Below are 24,608 nucleotides of genomic sequence, written 5' to 3' on the forward strand. Positions count from 1 at the left end.
CACCGACGAACCATCAAACAGGCAAAGCATCAATACAGGACTAAGATCGAATCGTACTACACCGGCTCCGAAGCTCGTCGGATGTGGCAGGGCTTGCAAACTATTACAGACTACAAAGGGAAGCACAGCCGAGAGCTGCCCAGTTACACAAGCCTACCAGACAAGCTAAATAACTCCTATGCTCGCTTCGAGGCAAGTAACACTGAAACATGCATGAGAGCATCAGCTGTTATGGACGACTGTGTGATCACGCTCTCCCCAGCCGATGTGAGTAAGACCTTTAAATAGGTCAACATTCACAAGGCTGCTGGGCCAGACAGATTACCAGGATGTCTACTCCAAGCATGTGCTGACCAACTGGCAAGTGTCTTCACTGACATTTCAACCTCTCCCTGTCTGACTCTAATACCAACATGTTTCAAGCAGACCACCATAGTTCCTGTGCCCAAGAACACTAAGGTAACCTGCCTAAATGACTACCGACCCGTAGCACTCACGTCTGTAGCCATGAAAGGCTTTGAAAGGCTGGTCATGGCTCACATCAACACCGTTATCCCAGAATCCCTAGACCCACTTCAGGTTGCATACCGCCCCAACAAGTCTACAGACGATGAAATAGCCACCACACTGCACACTGCCCTATCCCACCTGGAATAACTACGTAAGAATGCTGTTCACTGACTACAGCTCAGCATTCAACACCATAGCACCCTCCAAGCTCATCATCAAGCTGAAGGCCCTGGGTCTCAACCCCACCCTGTGCAATTGGGTCCTGGACTTTCTGACAGACCGCCCCGAGATGGTGAAGGTAGGAAACAATATCTCCACTTCGTTGACCCTCAACACTGGGGTGAAACACAGACAAACTGAAATGGTCCATCCACACAGACATTGTGGTGAAGAAGGCGCAACATTTTGCATGAACTACCCCCTTTAAGTCCAACAAATCAAATCAAAGTTTTTGTCACTGTCACGCCCTGGCCTTAGTATTCTTTGTTTTCTTTATTATTTTAGTTAGGTCAGGGTGTGACATGGGTATTTATGTGGGTTTTGTAGTGTCTAGGGTGGTTGTAAGGTTTAGGGGGTTTATTTAGAGTAGTTGGGTTTATGTTTAGTATAGTTGTCTAGCTGTGTCTATGGTTGAGTGTAGGTGTTTAGGAAAGTCTATGGTTGCCTGAATTGGGTCTCAATTAGAGACAGCTGGTTATTGTTGTCTCTGATTGGGAGCCATATTTAAGGCAACCATAGGCTTTAGCTGTTTGTGGGGAATTGTCTATGTCAGTGTGTAATGGTCAATGTCAGCACCATTTTGTATTTATAGCTTCACGGTCGTCTGTTTGTTGTTTTGTTTTGTTTGTTCCTTCTTTAAATAATAAAAGAAGATGTTCTTTTCACGCGCTGCGCCTTGGTCCTCACTCAGTCCCTTTGACGATCGTGACAGAATTCCCCACCAATGCGGGATCAAGCAGCGCGAAAAGCGGCAACAGGAGCAGCGCAAGGATTCATGGACATGGGAGGAAATTCTGGACCGGGAAGAACCAGGAGAATATAACCGCCCCAAAGCTGAGCTGGAGGCAGCGAAAGCAGAGAGGCGGCGATATGAGGAGCTAGCTCGGAGGCAGGAAAAGGATCTGGGCTACACTACGTGGGAGGAGATCGACAGGTGGGCGATCAACCCAAGGAGAGTGCCGGAGCCCGCCTGGGATTCTCTGGCGCAGTGCAAGGAGGGATACCGGCGGATGGAGGCAGCATGACGAAGCGGTAGGAAGCCTGTGAGAAAACCCCAAAAATGTATTGGGGGGGGGGCTTAAAGGGAGAGTGGCGAAGTCAGGTAGGAAACCTGCGCCTACTCCCTGTACTTACCGTGGAGAGCGAGAGTACGGGCAGACACCGTGTTACGCAGTAGAGCGCACGGTGTCTCCTGTACATGTGCATAGCCCGGTGCGGGTTATTCCACCTCCCCGCACTGGCAGGGCTAGATTGAGTATTGAGACGGATGTTTACATGGCACCAGCCTTACGCATGGTGTCCCCGGTTCGCCTACATAGCCCGGTGCGGGTTATTCCACCTCCCCGTACTGGTCGGGCAACGGAGAGCATTCAACCAGGTAAGGTTGGGCAGGCTCAATGCTCAAGGGAGCCAATACGCCTGCACGGTCCGGTATTTCCGGCGCTACCTTCCCACCCCAGTCCAGTTCCACCAGTGCCTACACCACGCACCAGGCTTCCAGTGTGTCTCCAGAGCCCTGTTCCTCCTCCACGCACTCTTCCTATGGTGCGTGTCTCCAGCCCGGTACCACCAATTCCGGCACCACGCACCAAGCCTCCTGTGCGTCTCCAGAGTCCTGTGCATCCTGTTGCTGCTCCCCGCATTAGCCCTGAGATGCGTGTCCCCAGCCCGGTACCACCAGTTCCGGCACCACGCACTAGGCCTAATGTGCGTTCCCAGGGTCCAGTATGCCCTGTTCCTTCTCCCCGCACTAGCCTGAAAATGCGTGTCCTTAGCCCGGTGCCTCCAGTTCCGGCACCACGCACCAGGCCTACAGTGCTTCATGGTGGTGCCAGGTTTCCTCCAGACATGACGCTTTGCATTCAGGCCAAAGACTTCAATATTGCTTTCATCAGACCAGAGAGTCCTTTAGGTGCATTTTGGCAAACTCCAAGCAGGCTGTCATGCACTTTTAACTGAGGAGTGGCTTCCGTCTGGCCACTCTACTATAAAAGGCCTGATTGGTGGAGTGCTGCAGAGATGGTTATCCTTCTGTAAAGTTTTCCCATCTCCACAGCAGAACTCTGGAGCTCTGTCAGAGTGACCATCGGGTTCTTGGTCACCTCCCAGACAAAGGCCCTTCTCTCCCGATTGCTCAGTTTGGCTGGGCAGCCAGCTCTAGGAAGAGTCTTGGTGGTTCCAAATGTTTTCCATTTAAGAACGATGAAGGCCACTGTGTTCTTGTGGACCTTCAATTCTGCAGAAATGTTTCGGTACCCTTTCCCAGATCTGTGCCTCGACACAATCCTGTCTCGGAATTCTACGGACAATTCCTTCAACCTCATGGCTTGGTTTTTGCTCTGACATGCACTGTCAACTGGGGGACCTTATATAGACAGGTGTGTGCCTTTCCTAATCATGTCCAATCAATTGAATTTACCACAGGTGGACTACAATCAACTTGTAGAAACATCAAGGATGATCAATGGAAACAGGATGCACTTGAGGATCATAGCTAAGGGTCTGAATATTTATCTAAGGTATATTTCTTTCATCACATTCCCAGTGGGTCAGACATTTACATACACTTAATTAGTATTTGGTAGCATTGCCTTTAAATTGTTTCCCTTGGGTCAAATGTTTCAGGTTTCAGGTAGCCACAAGCTTCCCACAATAAGTAGGGTGAATTTTGGCCCATTCCTCCTGACAGAGCTGGTGTAACTGAGTCAGGTTTGCAGGCCTCCTTGCTCGCACATGCTTTTTCAGGTCTGCCAACAAATGTTCTATAGGATTGAGGTCAGGGCTTTGTGATGGCCACTCCAATACCTTGACTTCGTTGTCCTTAAGCCATTTTCCCACCACTTTGGAAGTATGCTTGGGGTCATTGTCCATTTGGAAGACCCATTTGCGACCAAGCTTTAACTTCCTGACTGATGTCTTGATATGTTGCTTCAATATATCCACATAATGTTCCGTTTTCATGATGCCATCTATTTTGTGAAGTGCACCAGTCCCTCCTGCAGCAAAATACCCCCACAACAGGATGCTGCCACCCCCGTGCTTCACAGTTGGGATGGTGTTCTTCGGCTTGCAAGCCTCCCCCTTTTTCCTCCAAACATAACGATGGTCATTATGGCCAAACAGTTCTATTTTTGTTTCATCAGACCAGAGGACATCTCTTCAAAAAGTACGATCTTTGTCCCCATGTGCAGTTGCAAACCTTAGTCTGGCTTTTATATGGCGTTTTTTGAGCAGTGGCTTCTTCCTTGCTGAGCGGCCTTTCAGGTTGTCGATATAGGACTCATTTTACTGTGGATATAGACACTTTTGTACCCGTTTCCTCCAGCATCTTCACAAGGTCCTTTGCTGTTGTTCTGGGATTGATTTGCACTTTTCACACCAAAGTATGTTAATCTCTAGGAGACAGAACGCGTCTTCTTCCTGAGCGGTATGACGGCTGCGTCGTACTATTGTTTGTACAGATGAACGTGGTACCTTCAGGCATTTGGAAATTGCTCCCAAGGGTGAACCAGACTTGTGGAGGTCTACAATTGTTTTTTTGAGGTCTTGGCTGATTTATTTTGATTTTGCCATGATGTCAAGCAAAGAGGCACTGAGTTTGAAGGTAGGCCTTGAAATACATCCACAGGTACACCTCCAATTGACTCAAATGATGTCAATTAGCCTATCAGAAGCTTCTAAAGCCATGACAGCATTTTCTGGAATTTTCCAAGCTGTTTAAAGGCACAGTCAACTTCGTGTGTGTAAACTTCTGACCCACTGGAATTGTGATACAATGAATTATAAGTGAAATAATTGTCTGTAAACAATTGCTGGAAAAATGTATTATGTCATGCACCAAGTAGACTTGCCAATAGACTTGCCAAAAATATAGTTTGTTAACAAGAAATTTGTGGAGTGGTTGAAAAACGAGTTTTAATGACACCAACCTAAGTGTATGTAAACTTCCGACTTCAACTGTATATTAGTTGATCTCCCGTTGTCATCGTGTCAAGTCAGTTTGATACCAGACACTGTTGTCTAGGTTCTCTACTCCCAACCCCAATGAAGAGTTGACCCATTAGAACATAGAAAATTGCAAAGCTATTACTTCATTGTAAGAATATTTCATTCAAACATTTCATCTTAAATTTCAACATAATTAGAATTTAAAAAGTCATTTGACAACTTCATTTCACAACAATTTAATTAAAACAGATTATATTAACTCAATTGTGATCGTCTTGATTTAATTACACATTTTAGAAGTGGACAGTTCTGGGATATGTTAATTGATCCTCTTGATAAGAAATGCCCATACAGTATTACGACAAGTTGTTAATGTATTACATGAATTGGAAATGGAAAAGTACGTACACATGAGTTTTCCATTCATAAAATGTGTAGGGTAAATTGCCACAGTAGATTTTGCATGGAAAATGAGGAAATTGTTTATTTCAGTTGTACGGAATGATTGTCAAATAGGTAAATCTGTGCTTGGTCTGCTCAATGACCAGGTGTATACCACAAATAATACCCTGTCAAGAAAAAAAGCGAACCATTTTGGGCGAAAGCAGACGAAGATCACACCAACCTAGCGCGTAGCTCGACTTTAAGGGAACAAGAAATGTTGAAAGTAATTGAGATCCCTGTGCGGGTGATCTTAGTGTGAATTGATGGTTTAGCGAGAGATCACCTTGTGGTAATATGGTGGCCAATGTTGGTTGCATTTGGCACTACAGATTTAAGCTTGTCATGTAAGAACAGACGAGAATTATCCTGCAATACTATTATGATAAAAATAAAAAATAACATTTTCCCATACTGTGCTTTCACCAACTCACCAAATTGTTTCATGAAGTGGACAACAATTTATTTCATTTTCCTGTTTGTCTTAATATAACCATAATAATAATATTTATTCACAGACCACAAATCCTAAGATCAACATCCTTACAGTTAATTGATTATGAATGAAATGTACTGGATCATGTGTGTTGACATAATAACCTATGGCATACACCTCCATTTGTCCAAAGGAGCAAAATGACATCTTGCTTGCAATACAGTTGTAAGCATGGTCTGTTGCTTACTTAGAAGTAGACACATTAAGGTTTTTAAATAATAATCTGTTGTGGATTTCATTTTAAGCTAAATGTACAATCAAATACGTGCATAAGAATGTTTTATAAATGAGGTCCCTGATCTTTTGAGTTCCAATTTAGTACCACATTTGTATGTGGTACTAAAATCCTATACATTTCCAATGCTCTACATGTGACCGGAGTCTGGCCGCTCAGATGTTTTTGCTCTCAACTGATTTTTTTGTGTCATTCTCAGTGTCACAAGGTTGAAACAAACCCTGATCTTGGTTGCAAGCATGTCAGCCCGTCAGAGATATCACAACTGTTACAGTAGTCTACATTATAAATAAAACCAAAGAGGTTTAGCTAAAGACCTAACATAACATAGAAAAAAAATCACCAAAAGATAGAAAGGAACAGTGACAGTAAATGATCATTGCGTCTGTGTGCTATTTCAGAGGCAGCATCAATGTGTATGTGCAATGTAAATGTGTAAAACTAAAATGTGGACAGCCAGACAAAAGGATTGAATATGAAACAAAATCTTATTAGTAGGCCTCGTGTGTAAACACAACCATTGTAATTACATCAGATTAATGCCCCAATAATCATGCCTTGAGATCACAGTGAGTATCATTGACTGTTTAGTCAACCACATAACTCAAGCTCTGAATGCCACAACATTTCATTGCCCATGCCTCCACATCCCACCATGCTCTACTCTGCCTAACCTGTATATGTATTAAACATTTTACATACTTGCATTATTCAATTTATAAGTGTTCCTTCCACTTGCAAGTTGCAAATCTCACATATTTCTGAGAGGAAAAAACATCCAGGAGGGGCATGGTCTCTCTCAAATGGTAAGGTGCCATTTTTGTGGTATGTTCCTATGAACAAAAATATAAATTCAAGGGAAAATGATAACTGAAATGACATCAAACTGCACTTGTAGGGGTTGGAATTGAGTCCAGTTTATTGTTTCAAGAGGTACCTGTTTATTTGTTTCAAGGGTAAATAATATTGATGTAGTGAGCAGGATAAGGGCCTGTATGGAACAGAGGGGATATTTTGTCTAAATCCTGTTTCCACAATCAACTTTGTTCCCCTTAATTTTAGAAAGATACACAAATAAAAAAAGTCTACCCAAATCTCATGGGATCATATAACATGATCTTTGTTGTAGCACATGTGATATGTTAGAGATTTGCTTCAGTGTCTTTTTAAAACTACATACAAAAATGAGGGACTACATCTGAACGGGGAACAGAATTGAACAACGCAGGATCGTTTTGATCTGGCTTAAATGTTTTGAAAAAAACTGGGGCCAGTATCTGTGTTTCTATTAAAGGGCCTTCTGTTTGGAGCAGAGCGTAATCAAGAGGAGATGGATTTTGGCTGATATAAAACAAACACCTCCCAGCTAGCACGTTTGGTTCATTGGAAGTTGTGGGAACGCACGTTTTTGGTTTCCTTTTGGTTCTGGGAATGAAACCATAAATTTCCTGACCAGTAAAACACATTTCTTAAACGTTCTGAGAACAGAAGTGAACATTTTTGCCTGTTCCGGGAACATCCATTTTTAGGTAGCAGAGAGGTTCTGACAACATTTTACTATGGTTCCCTGAAAGTTTTCCAGGAGGTTTTATTAACATTCTGATTTGAACTTAATTAAATAACATTCAAAGAACATATTTCAATAAGAGTTTTTAATAACACTGCTAGCTTAGTTTAACTGTTTTGAACTCCGAGCACAGGAAGAACACATGGACATTAATTTGCGTAGGCATTAAATCATGCCAACACATTTATTTTTTGTGACATGGCGTCAATGAAATTCAAACCTATGATCTTGTGTTTTCTATCAATGGAATCAGTCCACTGCGCCACCAGGATGGAGCTAGCATGCAATGTTTTTTTTTTACTCATACAACGCTGTTGATTTTAGTCTATTCAAACGGAAGCCATTTCAAAGGAAACAAGCACTCATTAAGATCAGGTGTGGCCAATTAGAGGGCGCGACCAACACACTTAACAAAGATGCTGTTGACGCTGAGAACAGAATTATATATATATATTTTTAAATAACATTCTAGAACAGTTTGAGAACATTGCTTTAAATAGAACCATGGGGAAACGTAATGCTGAAGTACTGAAATTCCTACAGAAGAACGTTCTCAGAACTATTTGAGAACATACCCAATGTCAAACCAGTTGGAGAACGTTCCTAAAACTTTACCAAAATTTAAATGTAACCATGTTTGAACTTTTGGGAAACTTTCTGTTATAGCAATGAAATATCTCAGCACATAAAGTTCCTTAAATGTGCTGAGAATGTTTCAAAGCCAAGCAACTATCATGCGCCATTCCCAGAAACTTGTGGGAAGGTTGTATGCAAAATAACCATGAGACAACCACACTCTCACCAAGCACTAAGAAACATATGGTTCTCAGAACGTTATGTGCTAGCTGGCCTTACTTTTAACGGCACAGACTGAGACAACATGACAACTGGTGACAGAGATGAAAAAGACAACCCCTCCCAAAAAAGTTGGTGAACACGTTTAGAGTTGACATTTGTTTTTTAGTCTCCCGGTCTTCTTATCACCATAATATAATAGGCATGTGGCCATGTCTCTGCTGTACATATGTACTGTTTAAGCACAAGGGGAGGAGGCTGATTAGCAGATTATCGAGTGTGTTCAGGAGAGGTTCAGGTAGCTGAAGAGGAGGGGAACCAGACAGACGCAGCTGAAGCTCACAGTGCCATAGACAATGTAGCGGTAAGATAGCTCAACTTCCATGTGCTGCCGTGCCTGCCGAACATCGCCAGCAGGCAGCCCAAACACCCGGCAGGCCAGCGGAATGGTGACTGCTTTCATTGTAGCCCGGGTGGCAAGCAGGACGACCACCCCAAGCAGTAGGCGCAGCAGGGAGCGGGCCAATAGGGCGGCACTCAGGGGGGGCAGTGCCAGGGGCAGGGAGGAAAGTGGTGGGTCGGCCAGCAGGCCCAGCTGGTGGTTGAGGTGGGAGGCCAGGGCAGCCCCGGCCCCAGTGCCCAGAGCCTGCGCTGTGTCACCCCGCGAGGTGCTCCATGAGTCCAGGGTGAAGGCCAGGAAGCCTAAGCCTACGTGCAGGATGACAATGACTAGTGGTGCATGGTGGCTCGTCAGGTAGAAACTGTCAATCTGGTCCAACGTTGATTGGAAGACGGCCAGGATCAGCAGGCTATATAGAAAGCCAGTGATGACCTCCTGTAAAACAGAGATTGCAAAAGATATTAGGGCGCCTTGAAACCAAAATACATTAAACACATGTCAACGCAGCAGTGTGGTGGGGAGAAACAGGTGGGGAGAAACTATTTGGAAAAAAGCTACTACATCTTCAATTGGTTGATGGATAAATTGTTGAAAAAAAGAAGGGAAGTGCTGCTAGAGTACACAATAGTAGTTCCATGTAATTAGCAGGTGCTCTTTGGTAAAAGAGGTAAATTGGTCATTAAAAAAACAAGGAGGACCATGGTTGATGGATAGATTGTGATTTTTCTGACGGATAGAAACCCAACAACCTTGGAAGACTCTTTTAGTCTTAACACACACAGGATCTATAATTACTTCTCAACTACTACTATTAATCTGTGATTTAAAAAAAATCCATGTTCAAATGACATGATAACAAAATAATTCAAACACCGTTTTACTCTACTTTCTATTTGGTGAGAGATTACAAGACATCAAAAGACAGAGGCAATATATTGAAATAACTTCATTTGCTATTCAATTGTCCCTTATCTTTCCCTCAATAAAGACATTAAGTCCTCTGAAATACAATGAAGTGATTTTAACCAGAAAACCAAGTTTGCAAACTTGCATTGATCCAAAACCTGAACTCAGCTCTCTTAAGTAATCCACATCCTCCTCTTCAGTCAACTTTGGACTGATTGACTGACACACACGCTGAAAAACGGGCCACTGGACGATAGAGGGCCCCCGTGAACCATAGACAGATTGTTGTTTTTTTCGCCGTTAAGAAAACCTTTTGGCTCAAGGGCTGTGTTGGGATTTTGAAATTCAACAGAGGGCTGCACAGATTTTTAAAAATCAATTTGTTTGTCAAAATTAATTTGCAGGCCAGAAAAAAAGGCAGATTGTGGAAAATATATAAATCCATTATAATTTATACCAGGGAGTAAGAGGCAAAGCTAGAGGTTTTACTCAGCCCAAAATCTGTTCACGAAAAATAACCCATGAAGTGAGGAATTTTGTATGACGGTCAATGAGTCGAATTTGAAAAAAATAAAATAATTGTTGATGAGGCTTATTTGATCTAATAGAAGTTTCGTAATGGTTAGGTTGATACAAATGCACTGATATACACTGAGTGTACAAAATATGCTCTTTCCATGACATAGATTGACCAAGTGAATCCAGGTGAAAGCTATGATCCCTTATTGATGTCACTTGTTAAATACAAAGAAGGATTTATAAGCCTTGAGACATGGATTGTGTGTGCCATTCAGAGGGTGAATAGGCAACAACAAAAAATATTCAAGTGCCTTTGAACGGGGTATGGTAGTAGGTGCCAGGAACTGCAATGCTGCTGGGTTTTTCATGCTCAACAGTTTCCTGTGTGTATCAAGAATGATCCAGACATCCATGTAACTTACCCCAAAACAACTTTATATCGGAGATAAATAGAGGACCCATCATGGATATAACCCGTTTTAGCATGGACACTGCCATTGAAAGTAGTCAACTGGATGGTGATTTTGAGTTGGGCGCAATCAGCCAATGAAGAAAAAAATGGACTACTTGAAATTGGAGATGGGCTCAATGGCGCTGCCCATGCTGTCACAGATGCTATAATGGCAGAGAAACAAAGGAGTCCTCTATCTCTATGGCCTATTGTTCACACGTGTATCTGCAGTCTCAGTGGTTAGAATGGTCACACCTGATCTCACCTCCTCCCACCTTTTGATACATTTCCATTGTTAGAGCGGTCACTTGAATATTTTGTAAATATAATAGACAATCCCCCTGGCCAATACAGAATATCGGTGATGACCAGCACTGTGATATATGGAGGAGCGGGCTTGTTCAGATATATCAACTTCCCACAGAACAATGATCATCCCCTTTGCTGTTTTATGAAAGAGTTATTGTTGGGTGAAAATGAAGAATGGAGAAGAGAATAGGTGGGCATGGCTGGTGTTCTCCCATTCCTCAGATTCAGTGTAACGTGGACATAATGGCGTAACATAAATGGCAGTAAAGGTCAATTTAAAGGTTTAATAAAATAATTTCTATGCATTTGTTTTTCATACCCCCAGGCAGAGGTGGGACCAAGTCACTGTTATTCGAGTCAGAAGCAAGTCTCAAATCAAAAGGCCCGAGTCTCAAGTCGCGTCCCACGTAGAACGGGTCGAGACTCGAGTCAAGTCCATGTCTTGCTTTGTAAGATGGAGTCGAGTCACGAGTTTTTCAAGTCAAGCAAAAAACAAACTACATTCAATGTACGTGTTGAAGTAGCCTACAAATCGTTCTGTTTATTGTGGCTAGCAGACATCCCTTTTCATTATTTTGTTGACAACATTTTTTAATTATGTAACAATTAACCCTTTATACTTCTGGGAATTGGCCTATACGGATAGGGCAAAATTGAAATGTTTCTTACAGAAGAAATATGAAAAGCATACGCATAAAACGACCCAACAGTCCATCTGACAAGACTGAATCCAAACATTACACCTGACTTTCTGTGCATTCTACATTGACATTTCCCCCAGAATTTGTTGATAACAAAATCTGAAAAAACTCTCGACACATTCTGTAACATAATAACAATACCTTAAAAATTCAATAAAATGCTGAGTCTCAAATAGCCACCTGTCCCTTTTAATAGCTCGGCAACGAAACACATTTCAGCAAATAAACGCTTCAAATAAACACTACGTCAAAATTAATTGTTTACAAGATTACCATGAATTGTTTATGAGGTTAATGTTTGATTTGTTACATTCAATAATGACTTAAAAATTATGGCATTCATCCATTTTTAAATCACCAGTAAGAAACTTATAGGCATTGGCTGCTAACAGCAACAACTGCTAGCTAACTGGCAAGTATAAAAACAGTCAACAACTTCGGGAGTTCAGACGTCCAGAAAAGTAAGTGAATGCCGAAAACGCAGTCTAATGAAAATAATTATTCTGTCAAGAAAAAGTATTTTTTTTTTGGCAACTTAGACAAAATAAAGAAATGTATTAAAATACTGGAAATTAATTCTGAAATTAAACAATTAACTATGCAAATTAGTAAAAGCTTTGTGCATTAAGGAAATAGACACCTGCCTCAAATAGTAGCCTGTCTAACAAGCACCTGTTTTGTTCAATGACTTAAACAAATAAACGCCCAGGCTATTAATTGAAGTTTTACGGTATACATGGAACATTTGGGGCATGTGCAACGTCAGACAAAACAATGACATGGGTTTGAGTGAGAGGTCTAACTGGTGTCTCCAAGTAGCCACACATCTAAGTAATTTCAATGCACTTTTATGACTCATGGAAAAAGGTATTAGGTCTGGGTTCCAGACTAACATTTTCCCCTGGTGGAACTGCACATGATTTTTCTTAAAGTCACGCAATATATATATATATATATATATTATTTTAGCATCTTATAAATGCATTCACAGCGCTTTATAAAAAATTATCCAAGCCCTGAATGCTGATTGGCTGACAGCCTTGGTATGACAAAATTTGTATATGTACTGCTCTAATTACGTTGGAAACCAGTTTATAATAGCAATAAGGCACCTCGGCGGTTTGTGGTTGTTAGGATCTAAATAACAGAGTAAAAACTAACGGACAACTATGAAAAGCTCAAACCATGTTTATTCACCAAATGTGTCAGACAGTTGAACAGACAAAAACATGTCCCCACAGGTATTTATACCCCATTTTAGGTGAAATCTCCTCTTCTCTAAACATTACATCCTTATTGCTAGGCAGGAAATTAAGTGATGTGGGTAATAAACTGTTCCTTCCCCCTTAATGTGACCTGACCTCGGCCCCCATTCCTCACTAATCCACAGCTCTCCACCCTTATCAGTGACCACAAGCATGTGATTGCCTTTCCCTTACTCAGTAAGATTCCAAGGCCTTGGCTCATATCCAACCTTAATTGACCCCACCATATACATTCACCTTACAGATAACCATTACCTTCTGGTGTAGAAACCAGACTGTGGCCCTTCTCTTTTCCACAGGACACCTGATGTCTAACAATAACATGTTCTGTATTCCCCTCTCTTCCTCCATACCATGAACAAGGATATTTAATTTTACAAGTTTAGAAGTCAGAACCCATCATGGTATATGGCCAATATACCACGGGCAAGGGCTGTCTCCAGGCACGCCGCATTGCGTCATGCAGGAGAAAAGCCCTTAGCCGTGGTATATGGGGCATATACCACAACCCCTATGGCCTTATTGCTTAAATAGACTACTGAGATAAATAAGTTGTTTCGTCATCCTTATGTTGTGATTCAAAATATTTTTATGTGCACTGTAATCCAGTGATTGTCATGCATTTTGGGTTGACAATTACGCAATTGTTCTTATATTTTACTGTTAAAATAGAATTCCAGAAATTTCTGATGAGCTTGCCTGCAGGTGACCATGTAAATTGTGCAGCTCACGCTGATGGGACTAATATTGTATTTACTCGTACAGTCAAGGCAAAGGGTCGCAAAATGCGACTAAATGGTCGCAGTCTGTAGCCCTGTCTTTGGTGCTTTTTTGAGCTCTCCTAGCTATGCCGTTGAGAAACTGAAGTAAGCACACTTCAGGGTTTCCGTTAAGGCCCGAACAGACTGCATGAATTTAGCCACCCTAGGCAACAATTTTGTAGTTCCAGTCAAAATGTCTACATTGTTGGCAAATTCTTAGGTCGTAAATGATTGTCCGACGTCTTGGCCCATTCAGTGTGACAGGGTCTAGGTCTGCCGATCCATGTCTCAATTGTCTCAAGGTTTAAAAATCCTTCTTTAACCCGTCTCTACACTGATTGAAGTGCATTTAACAAGTGACATCAAAAAGGGAACAATGCTTTCAGATGGATTCACCTGGTCAGTCTGTATCATGGAAAGAGCAGGTGTACTTATTGTTTTATATACTCAGGGTATAAAGTTTGTTTTGTGAAAAATATTTTTAAGATGCATACTTCCAGTTTTTCCGAACTCACTTGGGAGGCTTGCACTGCTGGTGCTGGCACCTGCGCAGATCAAACACACAGCTTCAATTGACGTAGCCTAGGTCGGCTGACGTAGCCTTGCAAGCCAATCGCAGAACTTGACAACAGAACTGAAGCCAATTGTACAATCTGGCCAGTTTGAGATAAAGATTTAAATTTCAAATCAAATCAAATTTTATTTGTCACATACACATGGTTAGCAGATGTTAATGCGAGTGTAGCGAAATGCTTGTGCTTCTAGTTCCGACAATGCAGTAATAACCAACAACTAATCTAACCTAACAATTCCACAACTACTACCTTATACACACAAGTGTAAAGGGATAAAGAATATGTACATAAAGATATATGAATGAGTGATGGTACAGAACGGCATAGGCAAGATGCAGTAGATGGTATAGTGTACAGTCTATACATATGAGATGAGTAATGTAGGGTATGTAAACATTATATTAAGTGGCATTGTTTAAAGTGGCTAGTGATACATTTTTACATAATTTCCATCAATTCCCATTATTAAAGTGAGCTGGAGTTGAGTCAGTATGTTGGCAGCAGCCACTCGATGTTAGTGGTGGCTGTTTAACAGTCTGATGGCCTTGAGATAGACTGAAAAGCAGCTTCTCTCGGTCCCTGCTTTGATGCACCTGTACTGACCTCGCCTTCTGGATGATAGCGGGGTGAACAGGCAGTGGCTCTGGTGGTTGTTTTTCTTGATGATCTTTATGGTCTTCCTGTGACATTGGGTGGTGTAGGTGTCCTGGAGGGCAGGTAGTTTGCCCCCAGTGATGCGTTGTGCAGACCTCACTACCCTCTGGAGAGCCTTACGGTTGTGGGCGGAGCAGTTGCCGTACCAGGCGGTGATACAGCCCGACAGGATGCTCTCGATTGTGCATCTGTAGAAGTTTGTGAGTGCTTTTGGTGACAAGCCGAATTTCTTCAGCCTCCTGAGACGCTAAATTTGGTAACAACGCAAAGTGTGACATGTAATAATCGCAAAAGACTGAATCCGATGTACAGTGTGGGAAGGCCTTTAGGAAAATGAGGTGCCAGACAACGTGACAGTGAATATTTGAATTTCCCGGTCATTTGAGAAATGTACCGGACCCATATTGGGTGTGTAATCCATTAGGGTGTCCACCCACGGTGCTCAGAATGACAGAAATCGCATTTAGAATATGGTATTTCATCTTATCAGAAAATGCAACTCCTGTAATGAAGCAGCCAATAAAATGTAATTTTCGAACATTTTCCAAAATGCAAATTACCGGGAAACACCATTCTAAACAGCGCACCTGATGCGAGCCATTCCATACAGTGAATTCAGAAAGTATTCAGGCCTAGGGTTGCAAAGGGTTGGAAACTTTCCGGTAAATTTCTAGAATTTTTCTATGGGAAGTTAAGCCCTGGAATTGTGGGAATTTTGCTTAAATTCATTAAAAAAAAAGTTAGCTTATAACAGTGAACCTTTCTTGTGGGATACACAAGGCAATTCTAGGTCTTGTGGCATATCCCCAATTCAAAGGAATTGCAACCCTCTGCATGCAGAGTGCATTCTTCCACCACATGTACAGCTGATTCTCAAGATCTTGCACACTAATGAGATGCTATTGAGCCCACACTACTACACTGTCTGAGCCAAGGACTACATGCTTTCCGGTAAATTTTGATGACAATACTGGGTGGGGTGAATAGATTTTAGATGACATACATAATTTTTTGTTAACTAGTAAATAGTAGCCTACAGCAAAGTCTGTTTAAATCCTTGATGATGTTTCTACAACTTGATTGGAGTCCACCTGTGGTAAATTCAATGGATTGGACATGATTTGGAAAGGCACACGGCTGTCTATATTAAAGGTCCCACAGTTGACAGTGCAAAAACCAAGCCATGAGGTCAAAAGAATGTTGAGGCACAGTTCTCAGGAAGGGTACCAAAAAATGCATGCAGCATTGACGTTCCAAGACCAAACTGGCATCCATCATTCTTAAATGGAAAAAGTTCCTAGAGCTGGCCACCTGGCCAAACTGAGCAATCGGGGGAGAAGGGCCTTGGTCAGGGAGGTGACCAAGAACCCGATGGTCACTGACAGTGCTCCAGAGTTCCTCTGTGGAGATGGGGGAACCTTCCAGAAGGACAACCATCTCTGGAGCACTTCACCAATCAAGCCTTTATGGCAGAGCTGCCAGCTAGAAGCCACTCCTAAGACTCTCAGACCATGACAAGATTCTCTGGTCTGATGAAACCATGATTGAACTATTTGGCCTGAATGCCAAGCATCACGTCTGGAGGACACTTGGCACCATTCCTATGGTGAAGCATGATGGCAGCATCATGCTGTGGGGATGTTTTTCAGTGGCAGAGACTGGGAGACTAGTCAGGATTGAGGGTAAGATGAACGGAGCAAAGTACAGCAAGATCTTTGATGAAAGCCTGCTCCAGAGTGCTCAGGACCTCAGACGGGTGGAAAGGTTTACCTTCCAACAGGACAACGACCCTAAGAACACAGCCAAGACAACGTAGGAGTTGCTTCGGGACAAAACTGAATGTCCTTGAGTGGCCCAGCCAGAGCCCGGACTTGAACCTGATCCAACATCTCTGGAGAGACCTAAAAATAGCTGTGCAGCAACACTCCCCATCCAACCTGACAGAGCTTGAGAGGATCTGCAGAGAAGAATGGGAGAAACTCCCCAAATACAGGTGTGTCAAGTTTGTAGCATCATACCCAAGAAGACTCAAGGCTGTAATCTCTGCCAAAGGTACATCAATAAAGTACTGAGTAAAGGGTCTGAATACTTATGTGAATGTAAAATCAGTTGGGATTTTTTCAAAAAACAGTTGCTTTGTCATTATGGGGTATTGTGTGTAGATTGACTTTTTAAAATTGTATCAATTATAGAATAAGGCTGTACCGTAACAAAATGTGGAAAAAGTGAAGGGGTCTGAATACTTTCCGAATGCACTGTAGCTGTATTCCATTCATTTTTATCCTAAAAAACTCCCTTGATGACATATTTTTAACATTATGCAGCCACCACCATGCTTGAAAATATGAAGAGTGGTACTCTTATGTGTTGTGTTTGCCCCAAATGCTTTGCATTCAGGAGAAAAAGTTCATTTCTTTACCACATCATTTGCATTATGACAGAAGTGCCTCGTTGCAAACAGGATGCATGTTTTGGAATATTTTTTCTTCTGTACAGGTTTCCTGCATTTATAGATACACCATCCAAAGTGTAATTAATAACTTCACCATGCTCAAGAGATTTCCAGCATGTGCTTTTTAAATTTTTTGCACATATATCAATTGGTGCATATGCAATTGGTGTGGTTGAATCTATGCTTGAAATTCACTACTCGATTGTGGGACCTTACAGATAATTGCATGTGTGGGATATAGAGATGGGGTAGTCATTCAAAAATAATCTTAATCACTATTATTGAACATGGAATGAGTACATGAAACTTATGTGATTTGTTAAGCACATTTTACTCCTGAATTTATTTAGGCTTGTCATAAGGGGTTGAATACTTATTGACTCAAGACAATTTAGCGGTGCAATTTTTTTAAACACATTTTTTAACAAAATTCCACTGATATTTGAGTATTGTGTGTGTGTAGATCAGTGATACAAAATCTACATTTAATAAATGTTTTATTCAGGCTGTAAAAACAAAACGTGAAACAAGTAAAGGGTTGTGAATAGTTCGAAGGCACTGTATACAAAGACCTGTCAATAGAAAAACTAAATGTAGCTAGTTCGGCATCTTTCCAGCTTCAGTCTGGAGTGATTGTGTTAGCTGTGTAGTTGGCTAGCTGGGGGGGGGGGGCTCTAAAGCAACAATTTTTGTTTGCCATAGCAACCTGCCCAATCAAACTAACGACCAGTGAACCTTAACTGGAAACAATACAATGGAATGAACGACCAGATGGCTTGGGTAGCAACCTCGGGACAATATCCTCATGGAAGGATGAAATAGTATGAATAAATTAAATCAAAATAATGTTAAATGGAAATATGTCAATCATTATTTCAATAGGTTGGTAACCCGGTGTATAAAAGTGATAATGCCCCAGAAGCCATGGGTTTGGAGGATATATTGGCACGGTTTGCCAGCCCAAGACGAACACCCGTGCCAATATATCCTCCAAACCACAGCTTCTCTGGCATTATCACTTAATTAAAACACATTATTAGCTTGTTGGAAAATGTCCTCGTCAACCGATTGACCATATAACCAGTTGGCAGCACCAATCTAAATAATAGGAGCAGAACATGAGAAATGTTCACGCAATGAAGAGCGACCTGTCTAGGATCAGCGTGGCGCTAGCGGCACCCCCCCCCCCCCCACTGAAAAACCAGTGCCGCGAAATTCAAAAAAAATATTTTTTTAAAATATTTAACTTTCACACATTAAAGTCCAATACAGCTAATGAAAGACACAGATCTTGTGAATCCAGTCAACTTGTCCGATTTTTAAAATGTTTTACAGGGAAGACACAATATGTAAAGATGTACATCTATTACCTAAAAACACATTAGCATAATCCACCATCTTTTATTTGTCCACCAACACCAGTAGCCATCACCAATTCGGCTAAACTAAGATATTTATAGCCCCTAACCAACAAAAAAACTCATTAGATGACAGTCTGATAACATATTTATGGTATGGGATAGGTTTTGTTAGAAAAAAGTGCATATTTCAGGTAGATGGCATAGGTTACAATTGCACCCACCGTCACAAATGGAATAGAAAAACTACTTAGAGCAACGTGTTTACCTACTTACTAATCATCAAACATTTCGTAAAAATACACAGCATACACGAATCGAAAGACACAGATCCTGTGAATACAGACAATATTTCAGATTTTCTAAGTGTCTTACAGCGAAAACACAATAAATCGTTATATTAGCGTAGCACATAGCACATAGCAGCCCAGCATTGATTCTAGCCAAAGTGAGCGATAAAAGTCAACATCGCCAAAAGATATTAATTTTTTCACTAACCTTCTCAGAATTCTTCCGATGACACTCCTGTAACATCATATTACACAATCCATATAGAGTTTGATCGCAAATGTTTATATTTAGCCACCAAAATCATGGTTAGACAATGTGAAATGTAGACAAGCTGGTCAGAAAAAGTCCTTGCGCCACTTAGACAGTGATCTACTCTTATACATAAATACTCATAAACGTGACTGAAAAATATAGGGTGGACAGGGATTGATAGACAATTTAATTCTTAATACAATTGCGGAATAACATTTTTTAATTTATCCTTACTTTTCAATACAGTTTGCGCCAAGCGAAGCTACGTCAAAAAACATGGCGTCCTAAGCCACTAAAATGTTTCGACAGAAACACGATTTATCATAATAAAAATGTCCTACCTTGAGCTGTTCTTCCATCAGTATCTTGGGCAAAGGATCCTTTCTTGGGAGAAATCGTCTTTTGGTGGAAAGCTGTCCTCTTGCCATGTGGAAATGTCAACTGCGTTCGGGATGAACTGAAAAGCGTGCCCAACTATTCACATCGTTGCAAAAATAAATGTCCCAAAATCGCACTAAACGGATATAAATTGCTATAAAACGCTTTAAATTAACTACCTTATGATGTTTTTAACTCCCATAACGAGTAGAAACATGACCCGAGTAATATTACCCCCTTCACTAATGCTTGGAACAGGAGCGGGCCGGTGTCCTCTAGGCGCATGACGCAGCTCCAAAAGAATGACTAGCTTCAGGGTTTTTTCATTTGTAGGGCCTGTGAACGCGCAATCGACCCCATTGGAATCGTCATCACGTAAAGGCATCCAGGGGAAGACGTAAGAAGTGTCCGTATAGTCATAGCAATATCAGTGCCGTTTTAACTGACTTCAGAACAGTGGCCAACATTTCTGAAATCTGAATCCATGTCAGGGAAATTGCTGTAGAATGGGCTCTGTTCCACTTAGAGACAAAATTTCAACTCCTATAGAAACTATAGACTGTTTTCTATCCAATAATAATAATAATATGCATATTGTACGATCAAGGATTTTGTGGGAAGCCGTTTCAAAAATTACCCAATTAGCATAAATAGTCTAAACAGCGCCCCCATCCCCAACAGGTTAACGGAGATACAGCTGCGCTCTATCCAATTGTAGCAGTAGGATCAAACTACAGCCCGCCCATTTCTTTATAGACAGCAGAACTAGCCAATTGAGCATTTAGAGCAGGCAGCACCTCAGACTTGTTTGACGACAAGAGAAAGATGTGTGCTGGCAGCTGAAAATGTATTTTTCGATCACGAATAATAATAATAATAATAAAAGTGTATTATAATTGTATCCGGAAAATTCTCCATATCCATTATGATAATTGTTTTTTCCCGAGTACTTGGCACACCCATAATCACTTTACAATAATGAACTTCATGCTACAAAATAATTGGTGCATTTCCATTATACAAAATATTTTTGATTGAAAACTAAATGTTGGGGCAAAGGCTTGTGAAAGAGGCACTACTACATGATTTAGGTTAGGCCTAGCCTCAGTAATTCAACTTAAACTTTTTATTGAGCATCTTATCAAGCTATAGAGATGTTCAGAAAAAGTTCAAGGTTCTTTACAGATAAGAGTAAACATTGTGCAAGAGTCATGTCATGATGTGGAATATGAAACAAAGTGTCAGGGTGGGAAAAAAGGGAGAATTAAAAAATGGCCCGGATAAGACATCCAGAATGGTGAGGTTGGCCCTCAACTGAACTTTGCCCTTATTACCTTTTGAAAGACATGTGCACACACACACTTGAATGGGTTACGCATGAACTTCACTGAACAATTTCAGTGATAGGTGTGCACAAGGACCTTCATTTTTACCTCAGAAGTCAAAATGTCACTAGATGGGCTGATTTGGAAAAGTCGGATATACTACTGACAAAGTGCCGAATGATCCACCTCACTGAAAAGACTCAAAATGCCCATCACTTATTTTAACCTTGAGTGCTAGGACCCCTAATGATGAAAAACAGAAGTGTCATAACATATTTTAAAATGGTTGTAGTCAATAACCTAGGCCTACTTAAATCATCTCTCTGCACCTTTATAGACCACGACAAGCCGCAGGAGGAGAAGAGGTATGTGTGTGAGTTCTCAAAACTAGCAGATGGCATGTGAGTTCACTGTCAACTCAGTCAGAAATCGGCATTGACGTTTTATCCTGTTTTCCTACGCTCATGACGCTTGTTAGATATTATACACATTATTAGCTTGCTGCCAAACATCCTTGCCAACTGATTAATCATATACCTAGTTGGCAGCGAGTGAACTGAGATGAAGCTGCGCTCTGTCCAATCAAAGCATTAGGATCAACCGACAGCCCGCCCATTTCTTTACAGACAGCAGAACTAGCCAATTGAGTCGTTTAGAGCATGAAGCACCAGACTTGTTTGAATGACATGAGAAAGAATGCAACAAAATTATTTGTGCATTTCCATTATACAACATTTGTTTTAGTGAAACAGAGGCCAAGATGAATCTACATGATTTAAGACAAGCCTAGGAAATTCAACTTCAACTTTTTATTGAGCATATTATCAAGCTGTAGAGCAGGTGTAGGCAACTAGAGCCAGCCATGGGCTGATTTTTGTCAGACCGGATGGTCGGGAGGCCGGAACATAATTATAATAATTTGTACTCTGTCATTTTCAAATACAATCATTTCATACCTTGATTACATTGGGACATGATCACATCTCTTTTATTTGTGGGAATATTTGAACAGATTTCCTAAATGAAAGTAATTTATAGCTGAATTCCTGGTGATTTTAGGACCAAAAACTAAAATCCTATAATGTTATTTAAAATAAACAAAACATTTTTTTGAGGGGGTGGGGGCCTCCACTCTGAGGGACAACAAACTGCAGGTTGAACATTGTGAGATTGTAGACGTTTAAGTTGATAGCTGTAAAAATCACCTTAAACTGTTACTCCACATGCTGATATTGACTTTAGTACTATTGTGTGTAGTTACAGCTACCCCATAGAGAGAATTGCATTATGGGTTCTGTAGTCGACTCGAGTTGCAACAGATTTCCACAACGGTTTTCACATGTTGCTACCAACCTTATTATAATGACAAAAAAATAATAAATTTAAACAGTCAATTATAGTAATGAGTGGTTTTGGGTGGATTTCTCCTTTAAGTGTTAAACATATGAGTGAAAAATCCAAGCTTTCTGGGAATGCTTTAAGGTCTGGAAGTTGTTGACAGGGCTGGAAAGTTGGTTGTCAGAAGTATTATAATGTAAAGTTACTTTTAATCTTTGTCTGCCTATTTCAAGACATGGCATATGGGGGTGTAGTGAGAAACCCGATGGGTTGGACAATTCTCATCTTGAAAAAACAGATACTAAAAACTTGGAAAATCAATCAAATCGGCTATCATTAACAATGGGAAAATCTAATGATTAATTATTTAAAATATTGAATGTGCGTGGGCTATGGAGAGAAACAAAATGGTGCCGTTTCAGGCCATGTGGCATTAAGTGATGTGGGTTCTGGAGATGGGAGTGTGTGCTAGTGGGTCTGGGCAGGTGTGATGTAGTTGATGTTTGTATGCTGTTGTTTGTTTGTGTATGTTTTGTTTATAAAAGACAAAATAAAATCGTACATTATGCGACTGTAGAAGGACTTGCTTTTAGTTTTTCCCGTCTCAATTCCACACGCTGCGCTGTTCATCAGTCACAATTTGACAATTGATAATATTGTCAACAATCAGACTGTCAATTTAATCTGGTTTTAAGGCTACATCTATTATTATGTGTGTGAAATTAACTTTGATATAGTTTAGTTGTAGTTTTGATGGGCCATTATCAGCTGGGCAGGCAACTGTTAGGTGAAGGAGGGGCGGGAGGGGGTGACATGTCCTCCTAACACCACTTATAACACAAATTATGTTAGTGATAAGACATTCTAACAACATGTAAAATATAGTTATTGAGGAAAAGTCAAAGGGGGCATGAATTTAAAAAGGCAGAGCTATAAAAAAATATATAATCACATGACATTCAAAAGACGATTTTAACTTCTGTAAACGCCCAACGCGAGTCAGGTACAGGGCTTTTTTTTTCTGAAGCGGCAGTGTATATTTTGAGCCTGGCTTGAATATGCACTGAAGCAAATGGACAGAGGATAGATTCTCTGTGGTGGTTATAATAATAATAGTTATTTTATTAAGGGCTTTCATGCACCCAAAGCACTACAACACAATATGAAAAACATCACATCATTTTCAAATCACCCTGGTGTGTACAGAACATCTGTATTGAACAAGCAGGGGTGAAAGTAGATTGATTTTAACATAGAGATCATATTTTAGAATAAGGTGTTTCAATGAAGGCATGGCAAGACGGAAACCACGAGGTGAAACTATTGGGAAACGGAGCATGGATTCGGTTTGGATTGCAGGTTAAACCTTGAATGTCTTCAACAAAAAATCTATAAACATTTCTTAGAATGCATGTTTTACCCCTTCATATTTCAAGAAAGGTTCTTGTTTGGTCTAAAATACTATTGACTTACCAGGACAGAGTGCATGCCCATGTAGACTCTGCTTACACAGACGAGGAAACTCCAGCAGATGGCCAGACTCAAGCCAAACAGGAAAGGGTACTGTGAGCAAGGGGGGAAAAGGAGGGAAAGGGGGGGGGGTTACTATTGTTCACATTAATGATTTAAAAAGTTCAGCCTATACATATCATTAGATGTGCTTAACAAGCTGAATACCAATCAGTCACATTTACAGTGTGTAAAAAGCTACTCAATTACAGTCCTGGAGGGCCACAGCAATAGGCCTATTGGTTGTTCATTAGGCTAGGCTATTCATTAATCAGAGACTGATTCAGACCTGCGACCTGTCGTCACATGTGCTGACATAGACCAATCACGGGCTGGCAAGCTACGAGGAGGATTTCAGGCAGGATGAAAATGACTATATCGACCATGATCCTTTGCTAGTTACGGCCATTTTCACCATGATCCTTAGTGATTTGTTGGTGCCATTCAGCAATATGGCGCGCTTCAAATTCAAATAATTCCCGGCTTCATGCACCATCGGGAGTTTTACATAGTCATGGGTATACGTGGATGACGTCAGCACCACCTACTGGTTTTAATGTCTATGGTGAAACCAGGTGGGAGAACTATCAGGCCAATCAAGGAAAGTCATTTAGACTAACCTCACGTCACCCCGCTCCTCCGCTCTCTCCACTGGCTTCCAGTTGAAGCTCGCATCCGCTACAAGACCATGGTGCTTGCCTACGGAGCTGTGAGGGGAACGGCACCTCCGTACCTTCAGGCTCTGATCAGGCCCTACACCCAAACAAGGGCACTGCGTTCATCCACCTCTGGCCTGCTCGCCTCCCTACCTCTGAGGAAGTACAGTTCCCGCTCAGCCCAGTCAAAACTGTTCGCTGCTCTGGCACCCCAATGGTGGAACAAACTCCCTCACGACGCCAGGTCAGCGGAGTCAATCACCACCTTCCGGAGACACCTGAAACCCCACCTCTTTA

The 24,608-nt window shown here is 41.3% G+C and overlaps 1 protein-coding gene across 1 annotated transcript in view; it reads right to left on the reverse strand.

Annotated features, from left to right (window-relative positions):
• Positions 1 to 4,819: 4,819 nt before the first annotated feature.
• sgpp1a (sphingosine-1-phosphate phosphatase 1a) overlaps positions 4,820 to 24,608 on the reverse strand; it is a 33,029-nt gene continuing 13,240 nt past the window's right edge. The window contains exons 2-3 of the mRNA XM_055872494.1: positions 23,620 to 23,709; positions 4,820 to 9,046 (exon numbers count right to left, since the gene is read on the reverse strand). Of these exons, the coding sequence (XP_055728469.1) occupies positions 8,495 to 9,046; positions 23,620 to 23,709 (642 nt within the window). The 3' untranslated portion in view covers positions 4,820 to 8,494. The remainder of the gene's footprint in view (positions 9,047 to 23,619; positions 23,710 to 24,608) is intronic.

The sequence above is a fragment of the Salvelinus fontinalis genome, chromosome 20, assembly GCF_029448725.1.
Source record: "Salvelinus fontinalis isolate EN_2023a chromosome 20, ASM2944872v1, whole genome shotgun sequence".
NCBI lineage: Eukaryota > Metazoa > Chordata > Actinopteri > Salmoniformes > Salmonidae > Salvelinus > Salvelinus fontinalis.